Source organism: Theropithecus gelada, chromosome 2 (assembly GCF_003255815.1).
Source record: "Theropithecus gelada isolate Dixy chromosome 2, Tgel_1.0, whole genome shotgun sequence".
In the NCBI taxonomy this organism is placed as follows: Eukaryota; Metazoa; Chordata; class Mammalia; order Primates; family Cercopithecidae; genus Theropithecus; species Theropithecus gelada.
The window spans coordinates 28,369,747-28,383,629 of record NC_037669.1 but is presented as its reverse complement, the minus strand read 5'-3'; the positions used below and the strand labels follow the sequence as shown (position 1 = coordinate 28,383,629).

Below are 13,883 nucleotides of genomic sequence, written 5' to 3'. Positions count from 1 at the left end.
GGTGTATCCGAATTGCCAGCATCACTATTCTTGTGCTTTGAGGCCTTTCTTAAATAAAATAAGGCTTACTTGATCACAAGCACTGCAATATCATGACAGTAGATCTGATTATCCGGAGGGCTAAATGACTAACAGGCGGGCAGCATCCACAGTGTGACATGCTGGACAAAGGGAGGATTCACCTTCAAGGCAGGATGGAGCGGGATGACATGCAATTTCATCATGCTGCTCAGAATGGCACACAATTTAAAACATTATTTCTGGAATTTTCCTTTTAAAAATTTCAGACTGCGGTTGACTTTGGGTAACAAACTGCAGAAAAGGAGGACCTGCTGATAGTGTTTAGAGCTCCTCAGAAATAACTGGAGGAGCCTAAACTTTCTCCATTCTCCAACATCTTGGTCAGGACTAGAATTGTTGAAAGTAGTATTAATGGAAGTGAGGACTCCAGAGACCCTGGGTTACCAAAGTCAGAACCCTGCTAACCTTATGGTCTATGTTCTGGTAAAACATGGGCAGCAAGCGATAGAGCACAAAGGTCAATTCAGGAGGAAAATATTTGTGGTTATCCTTTAGAATGAATACCTCTGTTTACATAACAAATGTAATTTTCTATGAACATACTATAGTGTTTTACAACTAATAAAATATTAATCTCTTCACCTATTTGTGTCATTCTGAAATTCCATACAGGAGTTCCCTTTATCCATGGTTTAACTTTCTGAGGTTTTAGTTACCCATGGTCAACTGTAGTCCAAACATAACCAAATGGAAAATTCCAAGAATAAACAATTCTTAAGTTTTAAATTGTGTGCCATTCTGAGTAGCATGATGAAATATCGTGTTGTGCCACTCCATCCCACCTGGGATGTGACTGCACCCTTTGTCCAGCATATCCATGTTGTACACACTACCACCATGAATCATTTACTAGCCATCTCAGTTATCAGATTGACTGTCATGGTATAACAATGCTTGTGTTCAAGTAACCCTTATTTTCTTTAAGAATGGTCCCAAAGCACAAGAGTAGTGATGCTGGCAAAAAGAAGCCATAAAGTGCTTCCTTGAACTAAAACAAAGCTCTTGACATACGAAAAATCATATATTGAGGTTGCTGAGATCTATGGTGAAAATGAATCTTCTATCTGTAAAATTGTGAAAAAAGAAAGAAGAAAATTTGTGTTGTCTCAACTTACAACAGTTATGGCCACACTGTGTTGTATATGCTAAGATGGAAATGGCATTAAATTTGAGGGTGGAAGACATGAACAGAAATGTGTTCTGCTTGATGATATGTTACACTGGAAGGCTTTGGGCTTTTATGAAGACTTCAGCAAGAGATCCCTTGAAACAGGCCATTTACTGCAAGTAGAGGATGGCTACACAGATTTAGAAATCAGCTTGGACTGAAAAATATAAAGATTACTGGAGAGGCTGTGTCTGCTGATGATGAAGCTACAGCCACATTTCCATCCAAAGCAAGTCTTTAATTGCAATGAAAACAAGCTCTGCTGGAAGAAGATGCCCAGTAGAACCTGTAATCGTAAGAAGTGTGAATGAGGCACCAGGGCATAAACATGGAAGGACAGATTAATCCTGGTACCATGTGGGAATGCATATATAGGGTTTGGTACTGTCCATAGTTTCAGGCATCCACTGGGGGTCTTGGAACATATCCCCCATGGAAAGGGGGGACTAATGTACCTACATAAAGTAGGAACATTAGGTTGACTTTCTACAGTGTTTTCATTTGCATTTGCATTTTTCTTCCTCCTAAAGGAAATCCTACAAGGAAATCTACAAGTCTACTTCTCACTGTACTCGTGACCCTCAGGTTCCCCCATCTCTAAAGATATTTGCCCAAGGTCACGTATTGATTCAGCAGCAAAACCTAGCAAGGGTTATTTAATTCCATTCAGCTTGGTGCAACCTTAATTGACCAGATCTAGATTAGAGGAATCATAAGACCCCTATCTTGTTGTAGCACCTCCTGGGAAAGACAACAAATGGAAAAGTCACAATTCAGAATAGGAAACAAGTTCCTTGAAAGGATGATATTTAAGGTACCAAGACTGTTTGCCCTGTTTCCTGCCCTGCTAGGGTGGCTCCTGCCAAGTCCTCTTCCTGGTAGGGAAGGGTGAGCACACCCTCCCCCAGCCCCACCTGCCAACATTTATTTGAGAATGAGAGGTTCCGAAAATACTCTTTTGTCAGAGATGGAATGGTCCTGATGTTTCACTTTGTGTGAACTGAAAATTAGATCTCTGGGTGGGAAGACAGGCCATATGTGGTCTTTAGGACATTTCTTCTTGACTATTTTTTTTTACACTCCAAAATGAATCCAACATGAGGCAACATTTTTAAAAATAGATTGCAGGCTTAACTGTATTTTACATAAAACTGACACTTTTATTTTTGGAGAAAAATAGGAGCTTCAAATGTAGCCCCAGTTTTTCATTCTCTACTCTCAAAGTGGCAGCTCTACAAAGGGAGTGTTATTACTCAATGTCCAGAAGCTTCCAAGTATTTGAAGATCACATAACCTAAAGGACAACCCTCTGCTCTTGTCTCCAAATCTCACCACACAGAATCACCAAAACTTCAAATGTTATTCCTCCTAGTTTTCACAATTGAAATGATAGAAACACTTCTAAAACATAAGTTCCACTGGTTCAAATATCTTTATTGAAGGACAGAAAGAGCTGCCATGGTCTGCCATGATGTGAAGTTGATAGTTTAAGGGTGGGACCATCTAGCTCACCTAGAAGGTCAGCTTCATGAGTATATATTCCATGACTCGATGGTTAGTTGACTAGAAATATTTTAGATAATGGTTTTTGGCAGTGAACTATCAACAGAGGTAAAAATGAACTGAACCAGGAATATATACTTGGTGCTTCAAATATTGTGTGGTGATTATTTCCAAGTTCATAGACACTGCCATGTTTTCCCAGCATTCTTCAGGACCCCAATTGTAACTTCCTAATGTGTCCCTAGCCTTGACTCCCCAAACATTAGGGCTAAGGTATATATTAGGCACAGCAGTGAGCAGAAATGGAAGATGCTCAGCCCATGGAGTCATCAAAATGTATGTTTCCTCCTCATTTCTGAAGCCCCAAAATCCTGAAAGGAAATCTGTGGGAGTAATTTTTTTTTTCAAAACAGGACTTTTATGTGGTTGAAGGAGGGAGGATAATCGACATCCTGACCAGAAATACCCCTGTAGATTATATTTTGAGAGGGTATCAATGTATTCTTGAAAAGTCAACCTAATTTTCTGTCTGATATTCACAAATCTCTAATGCTATAGCCAAAACCCATTATCCAAACCTACTTGCAGCTTACCTACGTGCACCGTGTGTATGGTGAGTAAAGTATATTCATCCGAAGAAATATTGCACAAATATTCCCCACTGTCTGAAAGACTAAGATCCGTCAAATTCATAGAGAAGTCACTCTGGTTTTTCAGCTCTTTGTTCCATGAGAATCGGGATTCATAGAAAGTTGTATTTTGTGAGGAGCTCAGATAGTAAGCCAGGATAGAGGAAATCCCACTTTCCATTCTGGACCAAGTAACTTTGAAGTCTTGGTTTGGTGAAAAATAATCATTTACAAGTTCACATGAGAGTGAAACATGTTCACTTTGCATTTTATGAAGGCCATCTAACAACACAATAGAAAAGAAAACCTCAATGAAGATAAACATTTCAAAAGAATTCTCTAAGTTACACTTAGAAAGCAGAGAACAAAGGCACTAATATTGATATATTTAGAAATAACTTTTTGGAAAGTAATTATATTTGTGCTGTGGTTTCTTACAAGACAAGTTTTACTACCACTATTTTAAAGTTTCCCACCAAGGTTAGTTTAAACCTTCAAGGAGGGCAAAGCCAGGGCCAGCTAGAGGGGTGATGTACTTGTTTTAACTCTTAGAACCTGACAGTAAGCACTCAGGAACGTTGCTACCAGTTGCTAGCCTATTAAACTCAATGTTTGGCCTCTCTAATGCTGGTGTTCCCCAGAACACCCCTTTTGTTACCCTACCTACTCCCTAGTGGTCTCTAACTTTTATGGCCTCACTACTTCTTAATCCCTTTATCTAGACAAAAATCTCATTTTCTGCATGTAAGAATATTTCCAGCTGTAGTGCAGGCAACCCCCACTGGACTAAGCCCTTTTAGGAGAGACTCTGCTGAATTTTCTTGCCTTGCCCCTCCAGACCCAGCTCTGTCTTGTCCTTCCTGTTCTGTAGTGCCGTAGGCTGACCTCTATGGACTGCCATGGACTGTTCTCCCTGATTCTAGACTCAGCTGGCTTCCAGTCTACCTGCAGGAGAGTGATGCCAAAGCAAGCCTTCCAAAAGGCAAATCCAGGGGCTCTCTGATGTTTCCAATCCCTCTTCTGATCCATCCTATCTCCAAGACTCAACAAGCTCCTTAGCAACGTGTAAAAGGTCTTTCATCTGTTTTTTTTTTTTTTTTTTTTGCCTCCCTCTCCAGGTTCATCTCTTGATCTGTAGATTCCACAAATCCAGGCAATTTTACTTTTCTGTGCTTTTTTCTGGAATATTCTTGTCCTCCTGGAATGTCCTACTACTCTTCTAAAATTCTGCCCTTATGCAACTTTCTTAAGCACATATTCTGTAACAACCCCATTTGTGCCCCACCACAGAGAGTAGAATTAATCACTTCCTTTGTAAGCTATGTTCCTAGTTTAATTTTTATGTCTGTACTAGATGCTGTGGATCCAGAAATCAGTAGAGACCATGTTCTTAAGTTCACAGTCTGTGAGCAACAAAACTTGGCACGTAATAGCTTTTCAATGAGACCAAACAGTACTGAGCCTAAAGAACTGTTCATGCTTCAAGACACTCAATTCTAAATGAACATGAGAAATTAGGATTTTCCAAAGACGATGTTTATAATATTAACATTTGCAACCCTTTCCCATGTTTCCATTGCTGCCTGACTGATGGAGAATGAACATTGAGTACTCATTCCTTTAACACTGGACTCATGTAAATGTGGTGAATCACCCACAATTTCAGTATATTTTTGGTGAGCATTTTGAGAATATGAGATGCTAGGAAAGAGAAGGCTGAAAAAAACAGCTACCCTCCATTTTCCCCATATAAGGGAGATTGACAGAAAATTTTTGCTTTATTAAGAATAAAATGAAAAACAGGCTGGGCACGGTGGCTCATGCCTGTAATCCCAGCACTTCGGGAGGCTGATGTGGGCAAATCATAATGTCAGGAGTTCGAGACTCGCCTGACCAACATGGTGAAACACCATCTCTACTTAAAAAACACAGAAATTAGCCACACGTGGTGGCACATGCCTGTAATCCCAGCTACTCAGGAGGCTGAGGCAGGAGAATCACTTGAACCTGGGGGGCGGAGGTGGCAGTGAGCCGAGATCGCAGTGAACCGAGATCACGCCACTGCACTCCAGCCTGGGCAACAAAACGAGACTCCATCTCAAAAGGAAAACAAATTTTCTTGGAATTGAATATGGAGATAGCAAATTAATTTTTATTAAACAGGTTTTGGATATAGAGATTGATCACAGTTTGGATCTGTTGAAATAAATGAGAAGAAAGAGTACTAAAAACTGACCATGTTGTGATAGAGGTAGTGGATAAAGATCGATGGGCTAATACTATGTAAAGAAACTAAAAAGAAGCAATTATACTAATTAATATTTTGTTTAATTGAAAGACGAAGTTGTGATCTGCTGAAAGACACGTATTCTTTCTCTTTTGATTTTTTAAAGAGCAATGCTGATAGAAAATCCTGTTTGAAGGATGAGCCACTGAGAAATACACTAATATTCAAGAATAGATTTGCTTCTTTCCACTTCATAAATGTTTTCAATCAACTCATAAATACCTAGCAAGGTAAGAATTACTTCTATTTTATCAATGAGGTATGGTACTAATGCTCAAAAGTAAGAATGATTGCTTAATGTAATACAGTCAGAAGAACCAGCCCTAGGGCTCCGGTCTTGGTCTTCTAACTGCTGCGAATGGATTTGCTTTCTTTTCTTTCATCTTCCTTTCTTTCCTTGAAAATCAGTCCCCATTACCCCCTAACCTCGAAATAGCATACACAGAAAGTCCTGTGGAGCCTACCTTTCATTGTCCAGCGCCCTGTCCATGTTTGCTTCAGCAGTGAATTTTCAATTGTACATTCATAAGATGAATTTGATCCTGTAATATTCAGCGTGCTGTTAATCGAAAAAGGACCCAAAGACCCTGTTTCTTGCATATTGTTTTCAGAGATAGGTGTGTTGTCCATTTTCCACGTGATAATTGGACGAGGATAAACACTTAACACGTTGCATATTAAGAAGCTGTTTGTGTTCCTCTTTTCATACTTCATCATGGGTGTGAGAAAAACTACATAGGAGAAAGAAGGGCACATGAAAAACTGCCATCATTGGCTTTTTTTATAGGCCATCTGTGCAGAATACTGTTTAATACCCATGAAATGAAAAGCTAAGTTTTATGAAAAAAATTTGGCAGTTACTGAAAGGGGGAAAAAAACCCACCTCTGTAGAACCTTAAGATATAGTGTAGTTATCTAGAAGAAATAAAAAAAAAAGAGCAGGCATGGGTATGTGGCAACTAGCAATCTCAATTCTCTAGAAACATAGCTGGAAAAGAAATCTAATGGCCTCATTGAGAAACCAAAATGAGGGTGTCTAAGTCTATAAAATAGAGTTCATGTGGCACTCTACACTTCTCAAATACTGACTCAGAGCACCTATTTGACTCTGTTTACACATAATTTTGTGATTTCTGAATCAAGGTCTGAAGCAGCTAAAAGGGACAGAAGAAAAAGAAACAAGTGCTGGGAAAAACAATCCATAAGAAAATACTGCATATATATGTGTATATATCTATATGTAAAATTGTACTATATATTATACTACATACTAACTATATTACATATAAATGATCAGCAGCCTGATCATTAACAGAGCACATCATCAGGAACTCTTGGTAATCTAGTAATAAGGAGCCATGAAGCTCTTTGAGTTTCTTCAAAGAGCTTCTAATCTAATCTAATACCTGTTTGGTTCAATATAACTATGAGAATTAGCAACAGTTAATATAGTAATACAGTTAATATATAGTTATATATAACCACCATGAAGCTGTGTTTGAGTGATATTAACTGTACATAACTGCATATATTAACTATATTAATGACTTATATAGGTATAGTGTTATATATAGCTAATACAGAGAAGGAAAGCATATAATATAAAAATTAACCTCATTTATAATATAGAAAAATGCAATTTAAATCAACAATTCAATATTTTTTCAGTCATGATATTGGCAGTTATTTGGTACTGATAAGACTAAGGAGAAAGTGGATAGTCTTATGCTGTTAGTGTCAGTAACCTTTTTAAATCTTACTTCTGGTACTTTGCTTTCAGATTATTTCCTGGTATTAAGTACAGCTATAAGGGTGTTCATCACAACCAGGTAATGTAGAACACTGGAAATGCCTGAATACCCACCAACAGGGGAACAGTTGTATCATTTATAACATTAGTATACTACAAGATACTGTGCATTAAAAATAAGGAGATTTCCATGTATTGACTTGGAAGGAAGCTCATGGCATATTAGGACAAAGATGCTTACTAATAACACGGAATGATGTCATTGCTATGTTTCATGAAAATTTACATGCACACTTACCTCCCACCTTTAGCACCACTTTGTTTGTAATCGCTTGAATTGCTGTTCCTACATAGCAGGTATAAATTCCTTCATCCAGAAGGCTTAATCTTCTGAAAAATAGAGATGCATTCCCATTTTGAATCTCATTATAGAAAAGGGATGTCCTGTTTGCATATCTGGTATCTTGGCTTTCCAAATGGCCACTGCCTTTGTAGTAACTGTGAACATTGTAGCTATTGTAGCTATCTTGATACTTCCAGTGTATTACAACTTCGGATCCCCTCTCAAATGAAGAAGGGAGAATTACATCTTCACCAAGTCTTCCAATGATGATTTGTTCATTCATAGGAACATAAGTGAAGAAAGCCGAAAGGAATACGCCTACGGTCAAGAGCAGAGAAGTTATAAAGAGAATTAATGATGTGTGCTTAGTCAGGATTATACCAGAACTACCCAGAAGAACCTTCCTAGGTTAGCAGCCTGATTATTAATAGACCACATCATCAAAAACACTTGTTTTCTGATTATTAGAAACAAACCATGAAGCTCTGTGTCTGAGTTTTAATTTTAATTGAATATCCATTTTATTCAATGTAACTGGGAGAACTGGTAACAGCCCAAGGCGTAGAAACACTGGTTTGCTGCCCACTTGATCAATAATCTCATCTCCCAAACCTGGCCTGGAAATCATGTATGTTGAAAGACTCCTTTTGATTTCATTCCCAGAACATATTCACATTTAACTCCTACTATAGCAATAATAAATTAGTTTATCCAGCTAGCAACAGCCAGTGGGCCGTAAAAGAATGGAATAAACTCCGCTTGATTGGGTAAGAAAATATTTGGAGCACGTAGAAGACAATGCTGGGTTCAGGAATCTGATAGGAATATCTGTAGACCAGATCTAAATAGGGCAGGACATGAGCAGGAGAAGTCCAAAAGGAAAATGGAGTCATTCATTTGCTTTGACTTTAAGACTGCTCTCAGGATATCCTGAGTTGGTCAAAATGTAGGTAAGGAATATCTGGAGATAAATGTGGAAGCCTAATCCCCAATTATCTTGATTTACTTATTTTGTTTTGTTTTCTTTTCATTGTCAACTTCACAAGTTGATTTCAAAAATGAAATCAGCAGAATAAGAGATTTTTGCAAAGAAAATATACGCAGACACTTCCTATCATTGAAGGCAGTAATCTAACTGCTTTGATTTACAAAATATTTTATGTAGATCTTGTGCCCTGTCTGTGGATTCTAAGATATTAGCACTGGAAAGGTCCTTACTTTTTGGACAATGGAGTAACTCCTTTGGCTCATGGCCCAGGCCACCCAAGATGGAAGAACTGGGTGCCCAAGTGGCTCTGTCACAGTCTTTATCCTCCGCCTTTCCCTCTGGGGCTCTTTCTACCCTACCATGTCCTGCCTCTCTTCCTCAGAGAGACTTAGTTTCTCTTCAGAGAGCTAGGGGGATGTGGCATTATGCCGAAAGAAAGACACGGAAAGATGGGCAAGGAAAAGAGTGATTGTCGATCTCCCTAATTGCTCTGCTAAACCCCTCTAATGTTTCACTGGATAATTAAGAATGCCTGTCATAGGACCTAGCAAAGCTGATAATACCTTCTGTCAAGTGGTAAGTACCAAGCTTACACTTAAAAAAAAAAAATCAATCAATCAAACTTGTTTTTCCAGTGAACTTATTTCTGGTAGCAGATAACAGATTAGAAAGAGTCTTAATCAGAGTGGACAGAAAATATATATATAATTTTTAGTCTTCATGCAGACTTCTAGCCTGTTCCTTGCTTCTGATTAACTGATGATTTAGGAAAGTTCACAATGCTATGGCTATGGAAGAAATAGCCACCTTGCATTGTGTGCTCATGTTTCTATCTGATAATGCAAATAACTAACACTTGTATTACAAAGGAAATTACCTTGAGATCCACTCAGAGATGATATGAGAATGAGGAAGAAAGACGTCTGTGCCTTCATGTCTCGTGCAGGACATATTAGTCATGCTATCAAAGAGAAGTAAAGTGCACATGTTATGGATTTAAAATGCAAAAGGGAATTGGAAAAGAGTGGTATATTCACACGAATAATTCTTTTGTAGCCATTAAACATGATATTATAAAGGATGGTTCAATGGCATGGAAGGAATTTCTTAATGGGTTATCGGAGAAAAATTAGATTACAATACAATTTCTAAATAGCATGGTTCCTTTTATAAAAGCATACACATTTCTGCTCATAGGATACTGACAAGATATATGACTAAATATATGAGGATATTAACGATGAAGAGCAGGTTTCATATGTGAAGCAGTGACTGCTATTAACAGGTGCTGAAACATGGCTCTTGAATGGATAAAGATTTGGTATATACGCAGCAGTGGTTCTCTGGATAATAGTTTGCTATTTTTAAGTCTTTCTACATGGACATATTGCTTTTATGATAGAAAATACTAAAATCAATTTAAATTCAATATTAAGTGCCAGTGGTATTAACTATGATGTTTTTTATAATCACAAATAAAGAACAACGAAAACCTGAAAATATATTTTTACATATCCGATACTAGTGCAAGTCATTAAATTCATGGTTTACAAAGAATGTTTCAAAAACTCAAAAAAGTGAGAAAATACAGATGGCAAAACATGTACACACATTACAGTTTCAAGCAAGTACAATATAACTGATTTTCCCAGAGGATAGGATTAAAGATAATTTTTACACTTTACATAGCTTGTTTAAAGAATAGCATACAGTTGGTTTTAAAAATCTCTAAAAGAAAATTTTAAAGGTATCATTTGGTGGCTGGGCATGGTGGTTCACACCTGTAATCCCAGCACTTTGGAAGGCCAAGGCAAGAGGATCGCTCGAGGTCAGGAGTTCAAGACCAGCCTGGCCAACATGGCAAAACCTTGTCTCTACTAAAAATACAAAAATTAGCCGGGTGTGGTGGCATGTGCCTGTAGTCCCAGCTACTCAAGAGGCTGACACAGGCAAATTGCTTGAACCACGGAGGCGCAGGTTGCAGTGAGCCGAGACTACACCACCACACTCCAGCCTGGGCAAGACAGTGAGACTCTGTCTCAAAAAAATAATAATAAAATAAATAAATAAAAAGATATCATTTAGGAGCTCTACTATTACAAGAATATGTTCTATATTTGTTGTGAGATAATGTGATTTAAGAATGACTTAAAACTATTTTAAGAAGTGAAATTAACCATGCAATATATCCATGTAATAAGCCTGCACATGTATCTCCTGAATTTAAAATAACAATTTTTTCTTAAAAAAAAGTAAAATTAGATTCCTTAATCACATCTTATCAAAATAAAACCTGGTAGGTTAATAATTTAGAGTTTCATTTTTACATTTTCAAGACCATAAGAAAGTTATTGAAAAAACAACCTTAGGAAGAAGACCTTTTAACATTAACTGCACATTTTCTACTACAGATATATCTCTATAAAAATGGAAAAAGCAACAAAATATAGAAATACTTTTGCAATATGACAAATGTATCACTCCATTTGTTTTTATTTCTCTTAGAGCAATAACTAAGATAGTTGGTAAAGTCAAAACTGTTCTAAAATAGTATTGGTATCAAGATTAAGACCTTTATATTTCTTCCTATGGAAGTATTTGTATGTAAATATATAAAAGGATATCACAATGATTATCTCTGAATAGTAAGATTACAAGTAATCGTTAAACTCATTTTTCTACTATGAAAATATGTAAACATGTAATAATACCTTTTGCCTCTATATGCCATTAAAAAAAACCTTAAAATTTAATTACAGTCTCTTTCCAAGCAAAAATTAACTCAAATTCACCTTGTTTAATGTAACCCTGAAACATTCCATGTCCATTGTCCTACTAGAGGTTCATCTTCCCACTGCCTAGAATGACTCCAATATTTGCTACCTTCTCTTGAAACTGATATTCCGCTTTCTCACCTCCTTTCCAGCTGATGCTCTTACTTCATTAATTGCTGTGACTGATTATGGCTACTCCCTCATCCTCCTATCAGTAACTCAACCAACCCATTAACATCTAGGTGCACTCTTTTTGTCTCTCCTTCTGCTCTTATCCAAGGCCAAACCTTTCCCTGTACTCTGCATCTCATGCCTTTCTGCATTCAAGAAATTTGTCCCATAAAATGAGTTAGGGAGGATTCCCTCTTTTTCTATTGTTTGGAATAGTTTCAGAAGGAATGGTACCAGCTCCTCTTTCCACCTCTGGTAGAATTTGGCTGTGAATCTGTCTGGTCCTGGACTTTTTTTGGTTGGTAGGCTATTAATTACTGCCTCAATTTCAGAACTTATTATTGGTCTATTCAGGGATTTGACTTCTTCCTGGCTTAGACCTGGAAGGGTATATGTGTCCAGGAATCTATCCATTTCTTCTAGATTTTCTAGTTTATTTGTGTAGAGGTGTGTATAGTATTCTCTGATGGTAGTTTTTATTTCTGTGGGATCAGTGGTGATATCCCCTACATCATTTCTTATTGCATCTATTTGATTCTTCTCTCTTTTCTTCTTTATTAGTCTGGCTAGTAGTCTATTTTGTTGATTAAAAAAAAAAAAAAAAAAACAGCTCCTGGATTCATTGATTTTTTGAAGGGTTTTTCGTTCCTCTATGTGCTTCAGTTCTTCTCTGATCTTGGTTATTTCATGTCTTCTGCTAGCTTTTGAATTTGTTTGCTGTTGCTTCTCTAGTTCTTTTTAATTTTGACTTGGAACCAACCCAAATGTCCATCATTTATCCACCATAGACTGGATAAAGAAAATGTGGCACATATACACATGGAATACTATGCAGCCATAAAAAAGGATGAGTTCATGTCCTTTGCAGGGACACAGATGAAGCTGGAAACCATCATTCTCAGCGAACTATCACAAGATCAGAAAGCCAAACACTGCATGTTCTCACTCATAAGTGGGAGTGGAACAATGAGAATACATGGACACAGGGAAGGGAACATCATACACTGCGGCCTGTCAGGGGGTGGGGGGCTAGGGGAGGGATAATGTTAGGATAAATACCTAATGTAGGTGACGGGTTGATGGGTGCAGCAAACCACCAGGGCACCTTTATACCTATGTAACAAAACTGTGTGTTCTGCACATGTAACCCAGAACTTAAAGTATAATTAAAAAAAAAAAAAACAAAACGAAATTTGTCCCTGCAATCATATTTCCTTTCTACCACATCATCAGGATCGATCTCTCTCTCTCCTGAATCAATTCTATAGGCATAAATGCTCCAATCACCCATCTTAGAAACATGAGGAAAAAAACAAAAATTCTCCCCTTACTCTTGATTATCTATTTCTCAGCTCCATTAATTTCTTGAAGTAATTGTCTAAGTAGCTGTCTTCATTTCCCACTTTACAGTCTCCTATCAACTCTCGGCTCTTTTCTGCATGACATGTCATAAACTGCCCTTGTCAATATTACCAAGAACACCAAAAACAGTAATGTTATTTGTCCTCATCTAACTCAACCTCACAGCAGCATTTAATGTAATTGACTGTTACCTTCCTTTGTTAAGAGTCTTCTCTTGGTTTCTGGAACATCATACTCTCCTATTTTTCCTTCCTCACTGCTGTCCCTTCTTAGTCCTTTACTGGTTCTCTTCTACTTGCCCTATTTATGTGGAAATATGGAATATTACCAGGTTTTCTCCTTTCTTTCTACTCTCTCCTTAGGTGAGTTGGTCTCATGACTCTGAATATAATCTGTACATCAAAGATTCTCAAACTTATCTACTGGGTCAAGGTCATACGTTCAACTATTCTTCTGAACTATTCATTTAGATTCCCAAAGTTAACATGAACCATTTCAACCTCATTCCCTTTTCCATTGCTCTATGACCCACCCCAAACACAACAAAACATCAAAAACTATCCTGTTCTTTCTCCAGTCTTCATCTCAACTAGTACCAAATTCTTCCAGTTGTTTGGGCCAGAAACTTAGAAATCAGTCTTGACTCTTCCATTCTCTCATGCCCCATATCTAGTCTATTAACCAGTCTTTTTGTTGTTAATGAATTAGATAAACTCCATTATTTGTCTACTTCTCTCCAACTATATTTCAATCCTGCTCGAAAGCCACTATCCCTTCATCCCTGGATATCTATAAACAGGCATTTGGCTGGTTACCCTTTTCCTACT

The 13,883-nt window shown here is 37.5% G+C and overlaps 1 protein-coding gene across 1 annotated transcript in view; it reads right to left on the bottom strand.

Annotated features, from left to right (window-relative positions):
* The window catches only part of HHLA2 (HERV-H LTR-associating 2), a 75,163-nt gene that overhangs the window by 9,962 nt on the left and 51,318 nt on the right, over positions 1 to 13,883 (bottom strand). The window contains exons 4-7 of the mRNA XM_025376806.1: positions 9,627 to 9,710; positions 7,717 to 8,079; positions 6,133 to 6,399; positions 3,346 to 3,663 (exon numbers count right to left, since the gene is read on the bottom strand). Of these exons, the coding sequence (XP_025232591.1) occupies positions 3,346 to 3,663; positions 6,133 to 6,399; positions 7,717 to 8,079; positions 9,627 to 9,684 (1,006 nt within the window). The 5' untranslated portion in view covers positions 9,685 to 9,710. The remainder of the gene's footprint in view (positions 1 to 3,345; positions 3,664 to 6,132; positions 6,400 to 7,716; positions 8,080 to 9,626; positions 9,711 to 13,883) is intronic.